Source organism: Ovis canadensis, chromosome 14 (genome assembly GCF_042477335.2).
Source record: "Ovis canadensis isolate MfBH-ARS-UI-01 breed Bighorn chromosome 14, ARS-UI_OviCan_v2, whole genome shotgun sequence".
In the NCBI taxonomy this organism is placed as follows: domain Eukaryota; kingdom Metazoa; phylum Chordata; class Mammalia; order Artiodactyla; family Bovidae; genus Ovis; species Ovis canadensis.
Window position 1 is genome coordinate 28,847,566 of NC_091258.1, and position 23,172 is coordinate 28,870,737.

Here is a 23,172-nt window from a genome sequence, read left to right on the forward strand (position 1 = left end):
AAATTAATTAATTTATTTTAATTGGAGACTAATTACTTTATAATACTGTAGTGGTTTTTGCCATACATTGACATGAATCAGCCATGGGTTCAACTCTAGGCAGACATTATTTTTCACTTGTCCTAAAATGATTTTCCTAAACCTTCATTAAACATTATTTTGCTAAACAGTACACTATTTACTCACAAGTCTGTCTTTGTACCAGTATGAAAATTCTGCATAATTTTTATCATGTTTTTAGGGCCTAGCCAAATGTATTTGTTCAATAAATGCTTGTTAAAAAAGGTAAAAGATGGATTATTCAATAAATGGTACTGGATAGTTGGCTACTTGGAGGAAAATAAAGTTAGACTTTGATTCATAACATGAAAATTATACTGGGCAAAGACATAATTAATAGAAAGAACTCTTATGCTTCAGTAATAAAAAGCCAACCCAGTTAAAAAATGGGCAAAGGATCTGAATAGGAATTTCTCCAAAGATGATACAGAGATACAAAAAGCTCATGAAAAGAGGCTCAGCATCATTAGTGATCAGGGAAATGTATAGCAAAATCACAATGAAATGTACACAATTCACAATGTCCATGAGGTAAGAAATGACCCAAATGAATGTCCATTAGCAGATAAATGAATCTGAGCATACTCTGGGAGATGGTGAAGGATAGGGAAGCCTGACATGCTGCAGTCCACGGGATTGCAAAGAGTCAGACATGACTGAGAGACTGAACAGTAACAAGAGCAGCAGATGAATGAACAAACAGAACCTGGTATACACTCAGAAGGAATATTATTCAGCTTTAAAAAGGGAAGAAATCCTGTCACATGTTACAACATGGATGAACTTTGAGGACATTCTGCTAAGCAAGCCAGTCATAAAAAGACAAATACTGTATGATACCACTTACATGAGGTATCTAAGTTTTTCAAATTCAGAGAAACAAGTAGAATGCTGGTTACCAGAGTTTAGGGGGAGGGAAAGGGGACAGCTGTTAAATGGGTGCAGAGTTTCAAATTTACAAGATGAAAAAGTTCTGGAATCTGGTTCACCACAATATGAATATACCTAACACTACTGAACACTTAAAAATGGTTAAGATAGTAAATTTTACGTTACTTTTTTTTTTCTTAACCACACACACTAAAAGGTTAAGACTGTAAACAAACAATCCCATAATGAGATACTGGCTTCCCTGGTATCTCAGTGGTAAAGAATTTGCCTGCCGGTGCAGGAGACCTGGGTTTGATCCCTGGGTAGATCCCCTGGAGAAGGAAATGGCAACCCATTCCAGTACTTTTGCTTGGGAAACCTCATGGACAGAGGAGCTTAGCGGGCTACAGTCTTATGCGGTCACAAAGAGTTGGAGAAGACTTAGCAGCTAAACAACAAACAAATGAGATACCGTTTCATACCCATTTTGTTGTTGTTCAGTTGCCAAGTTTGTCTGACTCTCTGCGACCCCATGGACTGCAGCACACCAGGCTTCATACCCATTAGAATGGGTATGATCAAAAAGTCAGATTATAAATTTGGGTGAAGATGTGGAGAAACTGGATACTCATACATTTCTATGGGAATGCAAAATGGTCCAGCTGCTTTGGAAATGGCAATTCCTTAAAAAGGTGAACAAAGAATTCCCATTTAACCCAGTCATTCCATTCTTAGGTACATATCAGGAGGAATTAAAATGTATGTCCACACAAAAACTTGTACCTGAATGTTCACAACAGTATTATTCATGATAGCCAAGAAGTAGAAATCATCCAAACGTCTATCAACTGATGGATAAACAGAATGTGGAATATTCATATAGATATTTGACAGTTCATGTCGATATTTGACAATTAAAAGGAATAAAGTGCTGATGCATGCTACATCAAAGATGGATCTTAAAAACATTATGGCAAGTGAAAGAAGTCAGTCACAAAAGACTGCATATTATATGACCCTATTTATATGACATATCCAGGATAGATAAATCTATGAATACAGAAAGTAGTGGTTGCCGAGGGCTGGGGCTGGGGGATTGATGGTGGCAGCTAAAGGGTACAGGGTTTCAGGATCATATGGTAGCTCTATTTTTAGTTTTTGCTATACTGAGTGGAGTCAGAGAAATATAATATGATATTGCTTATATGCAGAATCAAAAAAGAACTGGTACAAATAAACTTCTTTACAAAACAGAAACAGACTCACAGACTTAGAGAATGAACCAGGAGAGCAGGGTGGGGTGGGGGAAGGGATAGAAAGTTTGGCATTGAGGTATACATACTGCTATACTAGGACCTACTGTCTAAGACCAGGAACTCGGCTCATTATTGTGTAACAACCTAAATGGGAAAATGATTTGAAAAAGAATAGGTACACATATAACTAAATCAGTTTGCAGTACACATGTATCACAACATTGTTAATCAACTATAATATAAAATTGAAAAGTTTTTTAAAGGGTATAGGCTTCTTCTGTGGTGATGAAAATGTCTGTGGTGATATTGGCACAATTCTGTAAATATGCAAAAAGCCACTGAATGATATACTTGAAATGGGCAAACAGTATGGTATGTAAATTACATGGTATACTTGAAATGGGCAAATGGTATGGTATGTAAATTACATCTCAATAAAGCTGTTACAAAATAAAAGTTACCATAAAATTAAAAAAATGACAAGGGGCTATGAACTTTTTTAAAAAATATAAAGAGATACTTGCTAACATACAAAGAGTTTCTAGATATGGATGAGGAGATGATAATCTAATAAAAACAAAAGATATAGAGAAGCAATATCCAGAAGAGAAAGTACAAATAATAATAAAAAAACCAGGATGAAAAGATACTCAGCTTCACTAGTCAGGAAACAAAAAAAATCAATTTTATACCCTAACAGAAAGGAAAAAAATCAAAGACCAATAAAAACGTCTGTAGGAAAAACAAAACCAAAGATAAATGATGAACTATGAAGAATATTTACAAAATATATCACAAAAGATTAATTTAATATATACTATGGGATAAATCAATAAGGAAATGAAAAAGAACAGAACCATTTATAGAAATGAAAGTACAAATGGCTCTTGAGCATATGAAAAGATGCAGAACTTTACTCAGTATAAGAATAATGCAAAATAAGACAACACTTTTCACTTTACAGTTGGCAAAACTCAAAAAGTTTAATAATCTTTTGGGTTGGTGAAGGTGTTAGGAAATGTGAATTCTCCTATATAGAAGTGTCAACATCAAATTTTCATGAAGAGACATCTGTTAAAATAAAAAATACTTACAAATTCAAAACCAGGCAGAATTAATCTAAGGTGTTAGAAATTAAATTACTGGTTACCTTCAGGTGAACTGGGCTAGTAGCAGAAAGGGTGGGCACGAGGAAGCTTCTGGTTGCGGGTACCATGTTTTTCTTGATCTGGGTGTATTTACATGTGTATATTTACTCTGTCAAAACATGTAGACCTCTGTACTTATGTACACTCTTCTACATGTATAATTCAACAGAGTTTATTTTAAAAGTGTACATGTATTATTTTTTAGTAGTTCCATTTTTAGGAATTTATTCTACAGGTATTAATTACAATAACAAGAGAATGAAAATAAACTGGTATCAATAAGAACTGATTAAATTATGTTGTATTCATTGTGGTGTTGTTGTTCAGTTGCTAAGTCATGTCTGACTCTTTGCAACCCCATGGACGGCAGCACGCTAGGCTTCTCTGTCCTTCACCATCTCCCAGAGTTTGCTCAAATTCACGTCACGTCCACTGAGTTGGTGATGCTACCTGTCTCATCCTTTGCTGCCCTCTTCTCCATTTTTTGAGAACCCATGAACATGAACAGTGTCCATACTACATGATACTGTTTGATAGTTAAAATGATGAGGTAGCTCTAGACTATATTGTTAAGGCATAATCTCTAAGATACATCATTAAATGGAGAAAGCAAAGTCTAGAACTACCATTTTGTAAAATAAAAGCATATAAACACATGTGCTTATTTAAGTGCATAAAATATCTTGGACAGACACAAAGAAGAGGTTGCTTTGGTGGGGGAAGAATTGGACCACTGGGAAACATTGGTGCAAAAGGGACTTACTTTTCAATATTATAGACTCCTGTATTTTTTTCACCATTTGCATGGTGAAAAACAAATTTACTAGAAAACCAAATTTCTTAGTGAAATAAAAATTTAGAAGGCTCAGATGAATATGTGGTAAACTGGACAGTGTTATGCTGGTGGGATATAAACGTCTGTGATTTTGGGGAAAGGTAACTTAGTATTGTCTATTAACACTAAAAACACAGCCTCTCAACTCATCAAATTCATGTATATGAAACATCAGAAACTACCTATGTGTCCACTAAGAGTGAAAATGCTAAATAAATTGTGGAACATCTACAGTTTTATGGAATGACATGGAGCTGTTAAAGCATGAGAGACCTACAAGTGTTGGCATGAAAGGGGTTTATACTCTTACTAAGGCAAAAAAAACAGACAGGCAAATATGTTCAGTAAGATTACATTTACAAACGTATATGTTGGATGAACTTCACAGACACAATATTAAAGAAGTCAGACACAAAGAGTATATACTACATGATTACACTTATATGACAGCTAGAAAAGGAAAAACTGTGGTGACAGAGATCAGAACAGTGGTTATACTTTTGCAGGGAATATAAGGAAGGGACCCTTCTTGGGCACTGGAAATATTTTATTTTGATTGGAGTGTGGCTATAAGGGAAGGTACCTATGTAAAATCTTATCAAGCTATACACCTGAACGCCCACTGCTACAACTGTATTTCTACTGTCTTGTCAGCTCACACCTAGATGTCTGTATTCCTAGGTGGTTACTTTCGTCAAGCCCTCAGGTCAGAACATCAATTTTTGTAATGAACATCTATTTTTTTCTTCTGAACACTGCTGTAAAATTCATCTTCTTTATCTGCACACTTGATCACAGACTTTTTTGATGAAGAATTTAAATAGTAAGTGTGACAGATAATTTTATGTGCCAACTTGACTGGGTCATGAGGTGTCCAGGTATTTGATCAAATATTACTCTAGGTGTGTCTGTGAGGGTGTTTTCAGATAAGATTAACATTTAATCAGTAAACTGGGTAAAGTGGATTGTTTTTCATAATGTGTGGGCCTCATCCACCCAGGTGAACAGAACTGACATCTCCTGAGGAAGAAGCCTGCTGCCTGATGGGTCTTCAAACTAGAACGTCACCTTTTCCTGCCCAAAGAACTGGACACCATTCTTCCTGGTTCTACCGCTACCTGCTGGCCTTGTGACTCAAAGTGGGACATTGGCTCTGCAGATTTTGGACATGCCAGCTTCCATAACTTTATGAACAAATTCCTTACAATAAATCTTTCTCTCTTTTTCTCTGTATTCCATTGATGTTGTTTTTCTGGAGAATCTTGATTAATTCAGTAAGTCTCTGTAGTTACCAAGTCACTGACAAAATCTTTTCTTTGCCATAGGTGCCCATTTATCAAAGATACTATCAATATTCTCTCTTATTAATCTTCAACACAGTACATGGAGGTGAGTTAGTTTCTACTTCTTTCTATCTGCTCATTCTTTATTACTACGATCATGGCCTCTCCTTCCTAGAATGTTATACCACTACTCATTTTGGTTTTGCCAAACCTTAACCATCTTTCAAGGGTCTAGGTTCTCAACTATCATCTTCACAGAAGACTTCTTTGACCTTAATAATCTTATATACGTATAGTTCCATTCAACATTTGAGTATAAAATTCTTTTCACTGTCCTTTAGCTATTTTATGTGCGTAGACCTTCCTCTTCCAAGTTGACTGCAATAGATGCTTGCTACATAAACGGATAGACTCTCACTGAGAAAAACTAAGTGGCAGTCAAAGTGAAGACAATAATGTGCAAATGTGGGAGAAGATACTGCATATAGTGACTGTAAGTGCTGATAAACAGATCTACAGTATTTCCAAAACTCTTCATATTATTATATGAATTTCCCTTCATACATTCATTTTTGTAGCAACTTTACTGAGATATAATTCACACACCAGAGCATTCACCTGTTCAAAGGGTCCTATTCAATGGTTTTTAGTAAATTCCCAGAACTGTGCAATCATCAACATAATCAGTTGTCATCACAATAAAGAAACCATGTACCTTTTAGCCATCACGCCCCATTCCCACCCCTGGCCCAAAGCAACCACTAATCTACCATTCACTTACTATACATATTTGTGAATACTTTCTATAATAACATATGTTATTCGAGAAAAAATTTAAAAATATAGAGAAGGAAGAAGGAGAAAATAAAAATCACTTTAACCCAACTATCCAGATACTGTTACCAACTTATTATGATCTACTGTCATGGACTGAATGTTTGTACCACCCCAGCCCCAAAGTTCATATGCTAAAGTTTGATATATGCTCTTCCTTAATCCTCACAGCAAGGCTGTGAAGTAAGTCTAATTACCCTCCTCCTCCCACCCTTTTTTCTTCAGGAGCAGAAACTGAAGCTTGGGCCAGTACATTACTCAAGGTCAGAAACGGAATGACACTCTTTTGAAAGACCATGCAGTCACTAGACACTAACTCATTTAAAAAACATATTATCCTATATTTATATAAGATGGGAAATCAATGAACCACTCAATTATTTTATTTTCTGTACAAGATAAAATGTCTGTGTTCTGTTTGGCATAGTTGAGAGAGTACTTATTCAAAATTACATGAGTCTTTCATTTTATATATAGCAAGATAAAAACTGAGTTCCTGTATCTATTTTTGTTTTTAACAAGGCTTCCTCTATTAAATTTGAAGTTTCACACTGTAATAGTGTGAAATAGGATCATAATGAGAAGAGATTTAAATGTATCATAGATATACATATCATACATGTCATATATACTATATAGGTATATCTTGTTTTACTGAGCTTTGCATTATTACACTTGTCAGATATTGTGTTTTTTTTTTAAATAAATTGAAGATCTGTGGCGACCTTGTGTTAAGCAAATCTATCAGCGCCATTGTTCTATCAGCATTTGCTCACTTTGTGTCTCTGTGTCACATTTTGGTAATTCTCACAATATTTCAAACATTCTCGCTTGTTACAATGATTTGTGGTCACCGATCTTTGATGTTATTACATGACTTGCTGAAAGTTCAGACGATGCTTAGCATATTTTAGCAATAGAATATTTTTAAATTAAAGTTATACTTTTTAAAGACATAATGATGTTGAACAGTTAATAAAGCATAATATAAACGTAATTTTCATAGGCACTGGGAAACCAAAAAGCCTGTTAACCCACATTACTGTGATACTCACTTATTGCAGTCATCTGTAACCGAGTACCCGAGGATCTCTGAGGTGTGTCTGCACACATATATGTCTTATAAAAAGAGTTGTCTACATAATACAGATAGAATATGCATTTCCTTGGGTTTTGCAACTAAAGACACAAGAAGGAATAATACTAATCCTTGGGCTTAATTAATGTTATTGTTTAATTAAGAATGTTTATTGTTTAATATTGTTGATAATATTGATAACTGTTTAATTAGGAATGCAGAACTCCCAAATAAAGGTTAACTTGTTCTTAGGCTGAAATTATTATTTTGCTATAAAACAACCTGACCTTTTTTCCAGTGACATCTATATGGGTACTGCAGCAGGAAAGGCATATTTAGATTGTATCATTTCTGGGCTGCACTCACTATGTATGTTTGACGTAAGGCAGAAAAAAAAAGTCTTTGGCTACTTTCAGCCTTTATACTGCTTTTTAAGGAACACTGAAATTTTACTTAGCTTTGGCTTTATCTCTACATCCCTCTGTGACCCTCCTTTAGTTTTACCATTAGAAAAAAAGGAACACACCTACTCACATACATACATCTTACTGTCTTTCTCCCTTGAACTAATAAAATTTTTAAAAAGTCTGAAAAGCATTAGGTTTCTTCAAATAATAGGCTATAAAAGGAAAATTTTTATTTTCATTTCTCTTCTCATCTTTGTTAGTATATTAATGTGACAAGTTCACAGTACGGCTTAAACATAGCTTTAATGTTTAAACATATTATAATTAGATGTAATTTCTACAAAAACAAAGAAAGAACTGAATTAAATGTTGCTGAGAAACACAATATAGCATGCATTTTATATATGTGTTAGTAGTTCACCTTCTGTTATTAACAGGATTTTTGTTGTTGTCAGTTTTAGTACATATCAGATTAACCATAATCTATATAGGTCATTAGTACTCATCAAGAACAAATCCCAAAGTAACTACCTGATACTAACACTGGCTAAAAACCTGACGTTCAGCTCTTCTTAGGCTTTTTAATCATGCAGTATAGGATATTCGATTAAGTGTGAGCCAATGCAAATCACTTCACCTTTCCTTGTTTTAAAATAATTTATGAGGTTTACAAAAGCTTCCAAATCCTATGATTCCAAACAGGATCTATCTTGCTTCGGGTGCTTAACACTCTGACCTGGCACAGAGGGAAGTAGGCTCGTTTTAAAGGGTTCTTATGGCTCAGACGGTAAAGCATCTGCCTGCAGTGCCAGAGACCTGGGTTCCATCCCTGGGATGGGAAGATCCCCTGGAGAAGGAAATGGCAACCCACTCCAGTACTCTTGCCTGGAAAATTCCATGGACTGAGGAGCCTGGTAGGCTACAGTCCATGGGGTCGCAAAGAGGTGGACACAACTGAGCAACTTCACTTTCAGTTTGTATACGTCTGCTCACATACAAGAAAATTATCTAGAAAAGTGGGAGCCTTGAACAGGCAGAGGCTGAATGAATGAGGCTGGATATTGGATGACACGTGCTCTCTACAGTCAGAAATGAAGAAAAGAACCAGAAGTATAACTTGTTGTTTTGTAAGCTAAATTTTCTACTTTCTCTTTCTCCTTACAGAATATGTAAGATTATAAGATTTTGAAAAGTTATACTTGACAAATATTGTCATTAAAAATTATTATGTGTAGGTATTATTATGTGAGATAACACACGCAAAATACACAGAGGACCTGGTACATGATAAACAATAAATATTAGCTACTCTTGTTTGTCTTTTAAAATAAATTATAGATTCTGTCATTATGGATTCCAGGATTTAAAAGCATCAGCTTTCATTGCTGCAGCTACTTCTGAAACTTAAGGAACTAGCAGAATGCTCAGTGTTCAGAGTAGCTGTATCTAATAAGTGGTAAAGATCACAGCTTTTTAAAAATATTAATACTTTTCCAGGCTTTCCAAATGTTTTTACAGTAGGCTGCCTTATTTTTATAATGAAAAAGCAAAATACCAAATTAAAAATTTACAAATAAAAAAGAATAATGCCTTAAAATTCTCTTACATAATCAAAAGGAAATGTTTTTATAAATGTCACTCTGAAATTACTATTTTAAGACTCCAAATGTCAAGCTGAGGAACAAATAAAAAGTACTAATAGTGAATTAAGTCAGTGCAAGGATGTAACTTCTTCAGTGACATCAAAATAAAAATTCCATCCTTTGTGCTTTAGAAAACAAAACAAAACAAATTACTCCTAAATGTTCCAAAGTAGAAGTTATTATAGTAAGAGCTCAATTCCTAGAAGTGGGACAATTAAATTTTTGTTTAAAACATATGGCTCTAAGTATAATAAAGGCCTTTCCAGGTGGCACCAGTAGTAAAGAATCTGTCTGCCAGTGCAGGAGATGTAAGAGATGCAGTTTTGATCCTGGTGTCAGGAAGATCCCCTGGAGGAGGAAATGGCGGGTCAGGAAGATCCCCTGGAGGAGGAAATGGCGGGTTAGGAAGATCCCCTGGAGGAGAAAATTGCCCCCTACTCCAGTATTTTTGCCAGGAGAATCCCATAGGCAAAGGAGCCCGGGGGCTGATTGTTTCAGTTTAGTTGCTCAGTCATGTCCAACATTTTGCGACCTCATGGACACAAGGCTTCCCTGTCCATGACCAACTCCCCGAGTTTACTCAGACTCATGTCCATTGAGTCGGTGATGCCATCCAACCATCTCATCCTCTGTGGTCCCCTTCTCCTCCCACCTTCAACCTTCCCCAGCATCAGGGTCTTTTCAAATGAGTCAGTTCTTCGCATCAGGTATGGGGTCGCAAAGAGTTTGACATTGCTGAGTGTCTGAGCACACACAAGTACAGTAAAACATTTTTGTAAGCAACTATAACAAAAAGTAGGAACAGCTAAAACACATAAAAGGGCCCACTATGAGAAAGGGAAATTTAATAGCATAGCTTTTGTCGTTGTTGTTTACTTAATGAAAAGACCCTGATGCTGGGAAAGACTGAAGGCAAGAGAAGGGGACTGTAGAAGATGAGATGGTTGGAATATATCACTGACTCAATGGACATGAGTTTGAGCAAGCTCTGGGGGATGGTGTGCTGCAGTCCAAGGGATTGCAAAGAATCAGACATGACTCAGCAACTGAACAACAACAGTATGGATACAACATAATTTAATCAGTTCTTATTGATAGATAGTTTATTTGACTGAGCAAATGGACAAGTTGGTAAGTTGTGTTCTGACTCTTTTGCGACCCCATGGACTGCAGCCTGCCAGGCTTCTCTGTCTATAGGATTTCTCAGGCAAGAATACTGGAGTGGGTTGCCATTTCCTTCTCCAGGGAATCTTCTTGACCCAGGGATCAAACACACGTCTCTTGTACTGGCAAGCAGATTCTTCACTGAGCAACTTGGAAGCCCCAACAAGACAGATATTGGTATAAAATTTCAGCCTCCTACTATCTGTGTTTTTTTTTGGGGGGGGGCACTGTGAGATTCTTGATATCAAGAACACTTTTTTAATTCTTTAGTTTTGAAGTATCTCTTTTTTTTTCTTTTCTTAAAATTTATTTTTTAATTGAAGGATAATTGCTTTATCGAATTTTGTTGTTTCCTGTCCAACCTCAACATGATGTTTCTCTTTTAAGTTGTCAACAAATGTTTTTCTACTAACTAGGTGACCTTGGTTGATCCACAGTCTAGTTTAAGGATTTTTAATAATTTCATCAACTTTTATAATTTATTAGTATTTATAACCACATCATAAAGGTCTAAAGAGATTTATTATAGCATTTTATCATACCCCTTTAAATAAACTGTTCTAAAAAGTAATTTCTAATACCCCTAGACTTTAAAAACCAAAGTTGTTTAAAAACGATTAATGAAATTAAGAAGACAGCCTAGTCACAGAGTTAAATGGAAAACTGCAATTAAATGTTTAATGAGCTATGTGCATTATTGGTTATTAAATTAGCTTAAAACATGACCAATGGGATGTGAAATCTGTAAGTTTTCTCTAAAACAACAATGCTCAGGACATTTCATGCTAAACCACACTATACATTATGTCTTTGTATACTTAAAGATATTTCAAGTATAAAAATTTTCACTTTTGGTTTTGTGATTCAGTTTACATTAGCTACTTTACACAAATGCCAGAACCAAAAGAAAACAGAAGTAATTGTGCATAAATACTGTAACACTAAATGAATGTACAGGTTGGGAGAAGAATCATAGAAAGTCAAAGCTAAAGGTCAATACTGTATAATGGTTTTAGTAACATTTGAAATGAAAAATCCTTGCCTGGATTATGGGTGGCTATTCACATTCATTTCTCTGAAAATGTCTTTAGTTTTTATTTCTTTAAAACATGTGAATACAAAGCAAATATCATAATCAAATAACACATGTGAAATAAAGACTCCCATTTCAGCCATTCTTGTCATTTAGACATTATTTTAGACTGTATATGGAAAACTTTTTATCTGTTATTGATTACCTATCTTTCATTCATTTTTAAAATTAAGTTAAAAATTAATTTAAAAATTTTAAATTAAAAAATTCTGTGCTTAATAAAAGATATTTTATGGAGTATTACTCAGCCATTAAAAAGAATACATTTGAATCAGTTCTAATGAGGTGGATGAAACTGGAGCCGATTATACAGAGTGAAGTAAGCCAGAAAGAAAAACACCAATACAGTATATAACACATATATATGGAATTTAGAAAGATGGTAATGATGACCCTGTATGTGAGACAGCAAAAGAGACACAGATGTGTAGAGCGGACTTTTGGACTCAGAGGGAGAGGGAGAGGGTGGGATGATTGGGGAGAATGGCATTGAAACATGTATACTATCATGTAAGAAATGAATCGCCAGTCTATGTTCAATGCAGGATACAGGATGCTTGGGGCTGGTGCACGGGGATGACCCAGAGAGATGGTATGGGGAGGGAGGTGGGAGGGGGGGTTCATGTTTGGGAACTCATGCACACCCATGGTGGATTCATGTCAATGTATGGCAAAACCAATACAGTATTGTAAAGTAAAATAAAGTAAAAATAAAAATTAAAAAAAAATAAAGAATATGCACTGGTAAAAAAAAAATAAATAAAATAAAAGATATTTTAAACCATACCAGTACTCAGAAAATATATTAACCTATGTACACCTTTCTGAAAATCTCTTGAAGAAACACTCCAGAATTTGAATGAAGAAAGATAAACATGTGGTATATAAGTATATGGTGACAGTATAGCTAGTAAAACTTGTTAAGTTTAAACGATCATGGCTAACACGGCTATAAATTGTTAAGGATTTAGAAAATAGAAGGTACAAAAGGTAAAATCATATGAATTGTGAAATATTTTGTTCTAGTTCTATGAAAAATGCCATTGGTAATTTGACAGGGATAGCACTGAGTTGACTGCATTTGGCACTATAGTCATTTTCAAAATACTGATTCTTCCTACCCAGGTACATGGACTATCTCTCCATCTGTTTATGTTGCCTTTGATTTCTTTCATCAGTGTCTTAAAATTTTCTATATACATTCTTTTGTCTTCTTAGGTACGTTTATTCCTAGATATTTTATTCTTTCTGTTGCGAATGGGATTGAGTCCTTAATTTCTCTTTCTGATTTTTCATTGTTAGTATATAGGAATGCAAGTGATTTCTGTGCATTGATTCTGTATCCTGTGACTTTGTTAAATTCACTGATTAGCTCTAGTAATTTTCTGATAGTTATCTTTAGGGTTTTCTATATATAGTATCATGTCATCTGCAAACAGTGAGAGCTTTGCTTCTTCTTTTCCAATCTGGATTCTTTTTCTGTTTTTTTTTTTTTTTTTCTTCTCTGATTCCTGTTGCCAGGACTTCCAAAACTTGAATAACAGTGGTGAGAGTGGACACCCTTGTCTTGTTCCTGACCTTAGGAGGAATACTTTCAGTTTTTCACCATTGAGAATAATGTTTCCTGTGGGCTTATCATATATGGCCTTTACTATGTTGAGGTAGGTTCCTTCTATGCCCATATTTTAAGAGTTTTAATCATAAATGGGTGCTGAATTTTGTCAAACAGATGGCTAGCAAACACATAAGAAGATGCTCAATATCGCTCATTATTAGAGAAATGCAAATCAAAACTACCATGAGGTATCACCTCATACCACTTAGAATGGCCATCATCAAAAAGCCTACAAAGAATAAATGTTGGTGAGAGTGTGAACGGAACACTCCTGCACTGTTGGTGGGAATGTAAATTGATACTGCCACTATGGAAGACGGTTTGGAGGTTCCTTAAAACACTAGGAATAAAATCACCATATGACCCAGCGATCCCACTCCTAGGCATATACCCTGAGGAAACCAAAGTTGATAAAGACACATGTACCTCAATATTCACTGCAGCATTATTTACAATAGCTAGAACATGGAAGCAACCTAGATGTCCACTGACAGATGAATGGATAAAGAAGTTGTGGTACATATACACAGTGGAATATTACTCTGCCATAAAAAGGAACACATTTGAGTCAGTTCTACTGAGGTGGATGAACCCAGAGCCTATTATACAGAGTGAAGTAAGTCAGAAAGAGAAAGATAAATATTACATACTAACACATATATATATGGAATCTAGAAAGATGGTACTGATGAATTTATTTGCAAGGCAGCAGTGTAGAAACAGATATAGAGAAAGACTATGGACATGGGGAGAGGGGAGGAGAGGGTGAGATGTATGGAGAGAATAACATGGAAACTTATATTACCATATGTTAAATAGATAGCCAATGGGAATTTGCTGTAAGTCTCAGGGAACTCAAACAGGGGCTCTGTATCAACCTAGAGGGGTGGGATGGGGAGTGAGATGGGAGGGAGGTTCAAGAGGGAGGGGGCATATGTACACCTATGGCTGATTCACGTTGATATTTGACAGAAAACAACAAAATTCTGTAAAGCAATTATCCTTCAAAAAAAAAAAGGTAAAACTAAGTCAATCATCCAGAAATAAATTTCCACATTATTGCAACAAAATCTGGAAGCAGGCAGGGGACAAAAGCTTTTGAAAGGTCTCATCTTATTTGGGAAGTGAAAGGTGAAGATACTGTTAAAATTTTAACAATCCAAGGAAATACAGGTTCACATATGTTTGTTAGAAATTTGTGTTAAGTATTAGTAGAATCAGAATGAGAAGCTCTAAAAGCTGACAGGAATAAGAGAAAAAAATTAGAGCTAGGAGCTAGTTCTGATTCAGGGGAGCTAGGGAACCCCTCCAATTCTGTAGCACAGAAAGTCTCCTGTCTGAAGAGCAGTCTATGGATCTGTGCTGTTGTGGGAATCAGTAAGGGCACAGGCAGAAGGATAATTTTATCCTGTTCTGCCTGTGCCGAAGCCCTAAACAGACATTTCTCCCAACAAGACATATAGATGGCCAAGAGGCACATGAGAAGATGTTCAACATTTCTGATTATCAGATAAATGCAAATCAAAACTATAATAAGATATCACCTCATACCTACCAGAATGACTATCATCAAAAAACCCACAAACAATAAATGGTGGAGAGGGTATGGAGAGAAGGGAACCCTCCTACACTGTTGGTGGGACTGTAAATTGGTACAGCTACTATGGAGAACAGTATGGAAGTTCCTTAAAAAAACTAAAAACAGAGTTACCAGATGACCCTGCAATCCCACTCCTGGGCATATATGTAAAGAAAAACATGATCTGAAAAGATATATATATATATATATACACACACACACCCCCCCCAATGTTCACTGCAACACTGTTTACAGCAACCAAGATATGGAAGCAACCTAAATGTCCATCGACAGAAGAACAGATAAAGATGTGGTGGATATATACAATGGAGTATTACTTGGCCATTGGAAAGAATGAAATAATGCCATCTGCAGCAACATTGAGGGACCTAGAGACTGTCATGCTAAATGAAGTAAGTCAGACAGAGAAGGAGAAATATCAAATGACATTCCTTATATGTGGACTCTAAAAATAAAGGATACAAATGAGCTTACTTACAAAACAGAAAGAGACTCACAGACTTAGAGAATGAACTTATGGTTGCCAGGGGGAAGGATGTGGGGGAAGGGATAGTCAGGGAGTTTGGGATGGACATGTACACACTGCTATATTCAAAATGGATAACCAACAAGGACCTATTGTATAGTACAGGGAACTCTGTTCAATGTTATATGGCAACCTGGATAGGAGGGGAGTTTGGAGGAGAATGGATACTTGTGTATGTATGGCTGAGTCCCATGGCTGTTCACTTGAAACTATCACAACATTGTTAATCAGCTATATCCCATACAAAATAAAAAGTTCAGAAAAAAATAAAGTTACACAGAATAAAAATTAAAAAATCCCCCCCGGAACTAATAAGTGAGTTGAACAAGGTTGTAGTATATAAGCTCAACACGCAAAAATCAACTGTGTTTCTATACACTAAAAACAAGTATATGGAAACTAAACTTAAAACACAGTGACATTTATAATCATGTCAAAGAAAATAAAATACTTAGGCACACACTTAACACAACATGTTCAGGATCTCTATGATGAACCTAAGTGTTAGGGGGAGGAGATGGCAGATGTAGAGTAGAATGCCAACTAAAAATTGCAGGAGCATTGGAAACAGAGAACTACTCGTTGACAACAATCATATAGAAGGCTGATTTAGGCAGGAGTTGTCAATGGATTCCAAAACTGGTAAAATTTGATATGCAGCAAGTATACTAAGTATCAGAATACCTCTCCACAAAACACTAATCAATTATAAAGGGGGAAAAGTTAATTTAAGGTGGGAAAACTAGCCGTCCTCAAGATGACCAGCTGATCAAGGGTATCATCATGGTGGTGGGACAGGGCAACATCATGTGTTTCTTGATATGATGCTTTGAAAGGCCACAGCATAGGTCCCGCCAAATTCCATGTAGTGACGTTTCTGCAAAGAATGTGTAGGCCTGTATTCTTTAAAACTGCTAAGGGCATGAAAAGGAACTATTCCAGACTGGAGCAGATGTGACAGTAGTATTCCTGAACAGACTCTGGATCAGAAAGGAAAAAGCCACTGGTGGGACAGCTGGCAAAATTTGAACAGGGTGGTTGTGTTGTACTGAAGGTGATCTCTCTGCTTTGGAGAGCTGTTACACAGAAGCATGTTTTACTCTTTGGAAAATGTGCACTGACAGAATACAAAATCAGATGGTAATACTTAATAATAAAGCATATAAAACAAATACTCACCAATGACTTTAACAAAATAAGCATCTGCTTCAAAGTTATTTTTTAGGGTATGGATGGCAAAATCACTCTTTGTATACCCTTTGCTTAGTACTACAATGTCCAAGATTCCCTGGAAAAAACATAAAAGTGGTAAGAACAAACTACTAGACTGACTGAAAAAAAATGATGAAAATGTATGACATGTTTATCATGTAAAAACAGACCTTACTTATTCAACTTGATATTTAAAATAAAAATACTATTAAAAATATAAAACCTAGAATATTAAATATAAATAAAATTTTAAAAAACACCTATAATTTAAATCTCTGAAGATAAATGTTACTCTTCTGTATTTCCTTCCAGGCATATCTGCATGAATTAAGAATAAAACTTATTTCTCTATTCTTCACGGTGCTGGGTCTCTGCTGCCGTATGGGCTTTTCTCTCACTACAGGCAGCCTGCACACCACAACCACTCTCCAGTTGCATGCGGTGTCCAGGCTTCTCATTGTGGTGGCTTCTCTTGAGCACAGGTACTAGGTTGTGTGGGTTTCAGCAGTTGTGGCTCCCAGGCTCTAGAGCGCAGGCTCAGTAGTTGTGGCACTTGGGATTAGTTGCTTCACAGCAGGTTGGATCTTCCCAGATCAGGGATAGAACCTATGTCTCCTGCATTGGCAAGAGGATTCTTTACCATTAATCTACTATGGAAGCCCCATGTATTAATTTTTAAAGGCCTTTGACATGGACTACTGAAATATTTCCAATCATCAGAGAAAGAAGGTAACTTTTTATTTGCGCTGCTTCTTATCTTTTTTCCTAAACAAGTGGAAAGCTTTGCTAATTTAATTGGGGGTAAAAAAGGTGTTCATTTAAACTTTCATTCTGCTAACTCTTTATGAGGTCAATCATTTATCCTATCTTTTCACATTAGTTAGTGTTAGTTACCTAGTCGTGTCTGACTCTGCAACCCCACGAACTGTAGGCCGCCAAGCTCCTCTATCCATGAGATTCTCCAGGCAAAAATACTGGAGTGGATTGCCATTTCCTTCTCCAGGGGATCTTCCCAACCTGGGGATCGAACCTAGGGCTCCTGCATTGCAATTGTTAAGAATTTAGAAAATAGATTCTATTTTCTAAATAGAATTCTTTAGAAGTGGATTCTTTACTGTCTGAGCTACAGGGAGGATCCATCTTTCACGTTAGGTTTTTTTTACTCACATCTTTTTTTTTTCCAGTAAATTGACTTAATCATGTTGTTTTTCCAGTGGGAGTTTCTGGTAACTTGTATCAGTTTGAATAAACCCTTTTTACGTTATGAATGTGGGCTTCCCTGGTGGCTCAGATGATAAAGAATCCACCTACTATGCTGGAGACCTGGGTTCGATCCCTGGGTTGGGAAGAAACCCTGGAGGAGGGCATGGCAACCCACTCCAGTCTTCTTGCCTGAAGACTCCCTAAGGACACAAGAGCCTGGCGGACTACGGTCCATGGGGTGGCAAAGAGTCGGACACGACTGAGCAACAAAGCACAGCACAGCCTGTTATGAATGTGAGCTTCCCAGGTGGTGCTAGTAGTAAAGAATCTGTCTGCCATTGAAGGAGATATAAGAGACATGGGTTTGACCCCTGGGTTGGGAAGATCCCCTGGAGGCAGCTATGGCCACCCACTCCAGTATTCTTGTCTGGAGAATCCAATGGACAGAGGAGCCTGGCAGGCTACAGTCCACAGGGTTACAAAGAGTTGGACATGACTGAAGCCACTTAGCATGCACACACGCATGTTAAGAATGTTAATCATTTAACTCTTTCATAGCTAATTTAATCTCCTAGGTTTAGATTCAATTTTAAATTTCATTTATGGTTTTTTTAATGTACAGAAATTAAAAGCTGATTTACAGTTAATTCTATTGATTTTTCTTCTTGTTATATTTTTACCCAATTACTTTTATGCTTGGAAATTGCTTATAAAAAGTGAATCAATACAAGAGTTGGTAGCAGAGAGACAGAGGAAAACAAGGACCTGGAAGATACTTGTAATTGAAGATCAGCCTCCTACAAAAGCCAAACAAAACCAACGGGGTTAATGTCGGACATAATTGTCCTGATGGAGATTTAACTTTTTAAAGTAATCAAGTTATTTTACAACGATATATTGTGACATATTAACTCTGGAATTTAATGCATTTTTATCAGAATTTACTTTTTCCCCCCAAAACTGGCTTTTGACATTAGAAAGAAGAAAACCAGGACCCTTTGTGCCTTTACCAGGCCACCTGGAACAGAGGACAGTCATAAGAATCTGGGGCAATAGATGCCACCTCTAGCTCACAAGGTTAAGAGAGAGAGCACACTGAACTCATTCTTCTGTGATCCTGCTCAGGGTTAAGGGTCTGTTATCTGTTGGCTGTTCTCTCTACTTGGGCACATGCACAACTGCCATGAGCATAATTCTCTAGTGGTTTCATCTAAACAGGCATAAAATGAGATAAAGACGCTTTCATATTTCACTGTTCTGATCAGCCAGTGGTATCAATTAATTTGTTCTTTCTGTCATTTAACATTAAAAGGGGTTTTCTTTAATTAACTTGTTTGCTTTCATTATCTCATCTATTGTCTGGTTAAATAGGGTGATGTGAAAGTGAGACAAGGTAGAAGGCAATTAGATTCCAAACACACAGAACAGCTCTGAACTCACATCTTCGTAAATGTCAAAGAAGGTGGCAACCACTGCATCTCTGATTTGGTTTAGGTCCATCAGCTCCCAGTAGACTTTAAACATACGATGCGCCCCCTCACAGCTTGCATTAGTACAAGGGACATTCTCCAGTAAAAAGGCCTGCTGATTGCTGTGAGACAAAGGAGAGGTATTTCGTTAATAATAAAACATATCAATGCTGACTAGCATCAGCTGTGCTGTATTTCCTAGAATCAAAGAGATGGTAAATGGTCTATACTGAAGAAATATGAAAAAAACTCAATGTCTTAATAATTGCTGTCCCGAAACATAAAAAGATTAAGTTGTTGGCTATCCGTTTTCAGCCTTTGGCAAAAGTCCTCAGGGTTAGTCAGTTGTTGGCCTCTCTCTTCTTTTTTGGTTCCCAAGTCTATCTCTCTGCTCTCCTTTGCTGCTCCACAGCCAGTGAACCCATGTTTCATTTCTGAGTTCCTGGACACTGTCATAATCCCTTTAGTAGTAGCTCAGTTGCTAAGTCGTGTCCGACTCTTTGCGACCCCATGAATTGCAGAACGCCAGGCCTTCCTGTCCATCACTATCTCCTGGAGTTCACTCAAACTCATGTCCATCGAGTCGGTGATGCCATCCAGTCATCTCATTCTCTGTTGTCCCCTTCTCCTCCTGCCCCCAATCCCTCCCAGGATCAGTCTTTTCCCATAAGTCAACTCTTCGCATGAGGTGGCCAAAGTACTGGAGTTTCAGCTTTAGCATCATTCCTTCCAAAGAAATCCCAACGCTGATCTCCTTTAGAATGGACTGGTTGGATCTCCTTGCAGTCCAAGGGACTCTCAAGAGTCTTCTCCAACACCACAGTTCAAAAGCATCCATTCTTCAGTGCTCAGCCTTCTTCAAAGTCCATCTAGCATTCATACATGACCACTGGAAAAACCATAGCTTTGACTAGACAGACCTTTGTTGGCAAAGTAATGTCTCTGCTTTTAAATATGCTATCTAGGTTGGTCATAACTTTTCTTCCAAGGAGTAAGCATCTTTTAATTTCATGGCTGCAGTCACCATAACCCCTTTAGATGTGTATAATTCCTCAGGTGAATATTTGCATTTTAACTGGAGATTCTTGACATCCCTAAGTCTTACAAACCCAAAGCAGTAAGTCTACAATGATAGAATTTTAGCTTCCCAGATGGATAGTAGGCTGAGCACCTCTCAGATAAAAGATAGAAAAAAAAAAAAAGTATTGTATTTTGCATAGCTATGAAGTCCTCCCTTTTGAAAATCTTACTCTATAGGCAATGTGCTTATAAATTTGGATTTTCGAATCAGATTACCTGGATTCAAATTATGTTTCTGTCATTTAGCAGTTATGTGACCTTAAAAAAAGTTATTTCACCTCTTGAAGACTCAGATTCTTATTTGTAAGCTGAGCAATAAGGACTTACAGAATTGTTAGAAAAAACAAATGAAATACTGACTGCAAAGCACTTAGAACAATTCTGCCATCCAGTTCAATCTTAGTAAAACTGTTTATACTATCACCACTCTTATTTATGTAGTGCAACACCATGCCATGTAAAAATATTTTCTCTAAATACAGAAGTAACTTTAGTAAATAGATTATACTCCTGTATTAGACAATTTCTAATATTTACATTCCTTCATGTCCCTTTATGTTACATAGAAAATAATAAGCTAAAAGACTTAAATTGTATTACTGTTCAATTCTAATAATTATTTTAAATAAAACTATCAAGACAGATTTCTTTTTTCATGTGAAAATATTATTTTGGGTATTACTTTGGGTTTGAGCATTTTAGAAAAGAAAGTTCTATTGTAAGAAAGGTAAATTTTTTAGTGTTCATGAAAGTAATGAAACACAAGCAAAATATTCATTTGATATACTTAATATATGACTGGCTTCACATTATTTTCCTAGTTAAAAAATTTTAACACAAATAGTTTAAACTTACAGATTATAACATTTATTTATTTTTCTTTTTTTGGGTTTCTTTTTTCTTTTTCTTTTTTTTTTTTAGTTTTTTATTTTTTAAATTTTAAAATCTTTAATTCCTACATGCGTTCCCAAACATGAACCCCCCTCCCACCTCCCTCCCCACAACATCTCTCTGGGTCATCCCCATGCACCAGCCCCAAGCATGCTGCATCCTGCGTCAGACATAGACTGGCGATTCAATTCTTACATGATAGTATACATGTTAGAATGTCATTCTCCCAAATCATCCCACCCTCTCCCTCTCCCTCTGAGTCCAAAAGTCCGTTATACACATCTGTGTCTCTTTCCCTGTCTTGCATACAGGGTCGTCATTGCCATCTTCCTAAATTCCATATATATGTGTTAGTATACTGTATTGGTGTTTTTCTTTCTGGCTTACTTCACTCTGTATGATCAGCTCCAGTTTCATCCATCTCATCAGATTATAACATTTACATGGAAAATTTTGAGGTGGCTTTGATCAAGACCTAACATATAATAATGTTCTTCCACTAGAAGGAAAAATAATTTCTACTTTGTCTCCTGTCTAATAAGTGATTTTAAAATTATATTTTGTAATGTTAGGTTAGGTGCAAAAGTAATAGTAGTTCTGGACTCTGGATTTTAAATCATTATAATTAGGCTCAAACACATCTTTATTAATAAAAACAGGAGCCATTTCAATCAAAACATTTTTGCCAACAAGAAATAAGTTTGCTTACTCCTGTAGCACAAAAATCAGCGCTTTGGCATCTTTTCTGACCATAATGCATTAAGATTAGATCTCAATTACAGGAGAAAAACTATTAAAAATTCCAACATATGGAGGTTGAACAACACACTTCTGAATAACCAACAAATCATAGGAGAAATCAAAAAAGAAATCGAAATATGCATAGAAAATAATGAAAATGAAAACACAACAACCCAAAATCTGTGGGACACTATAAAAGCAGTGCTAAGAGCAAAGTTCATAGCAATACAGGCATACCTCAAGAAACAAGAAAAAAGTCAAATAAATAACCTAACTCTACACCTAGAGCAACTAGAAAAGGAAGAAATGGAGAACCCCAGAGTTAGTAGAAAGAAAGAAATCTTAAAAATTAGGGCAGAAATAAATGCAAAAGAAACAAAAGAGACCAGAGCAAAAATCAACAAAGCCAAAAGCTGGTTCTTTGAAAGGATAAATAAAATTGACAAACCATTAGCCAGACTCATCAAGAAGCAAAGAGAGAAAAATTAAATCAATAAAATTACAAATGAAAATGGAGAGATCACAACAGACAACACAGAAATACAAATGATCATAAGAGACTACTATGAGCAATTATATGCCAATAAAATGGACAACGTGGAAGAAATGGACAAATTCTTAGAAAAGTACAATATTCCAAAACTGAACCAGGAAGAAATAGAAAATCTTAACAGACCCATCACAAGCATGGAAATTGAAACTGTAATCAGAAATCTTCCAGCAAACAAAAGCCCAGGTCCAGACGGCTTCACAGCTGAATTCTACCAAAAATTTTGAGAAGAGCTAACACCTATCCTACTCAAACTCTTCCAGAAAATTTCAGAGGAAGGTAAACTTCCAAACTCATTCTATGAGGCCACCATCACCCTAATACCAAAACCTGACAAAGATACTACAAAAAAAGAAAACTACAGGCCAATATCACTGATGAACATAGATGCAAAAATCCTCAACAAAATTCTAGCAATCAGAATCCAACAACACATTAAAAAGATCATACACCACGACCAAGTGGGCTTTATCCCAGGGATGCAAGGATTCTTCAATATCTGCAAATCAATCAATGTAATTCACCACATTAACAAATTGAAAAATAAAAGCCATATGATTATCTCAATAGATGCAGAGAAGGCCTTTGACAAAATTCAACATCCATTTATGATA

General features: G+C 36.1%; 1 protein-coding gene and 1 long non-coding RNA gene across 2 annotated transcripts in view; one reads left to right on the forward strand and one right to left on the reverse strand.

Moving 5' to 3' along the window:
• Nucleotides 1-7,627, forward strand: part of LOC138418432 (uncharacterized) — a 36,280-nt gene extending 28,653 nt beyond the window's left edge. Inside the window, exon 2 of the long non-coding RNA XR_011248558.1 lies at nt 5,170-7,627. This is a non-coding gene — a long non-coding RNA (uncharacterized lncRNA). The remainder of the gene's footprint in view (nt 1-5,169) is intronic.
• ITFG1 (integrin alpha FG-GAP repeat containing 1) overlaps nt 1-23,172 on the reverse strand; it is a 298,770-nt gene that overhangs the window by 65,931 nt on the left and 209,667 nt on the right. The window contains exons 11-12 of the mRNA XM_069549789.1: nt 19,268-19,418; nt 16,592-16,700 (exon numbers count right to left, since the gene is read on the reverse strand). Coding sequence (XP_069405890.1) covers nt 16,592-16,700; nt 19,268-19,418 — 260 coding nt within the window. The remainder of the gene's footprint in view (nt 1-16,591; nt 16,701-19,267; nt 19,419-23,172) is intronic.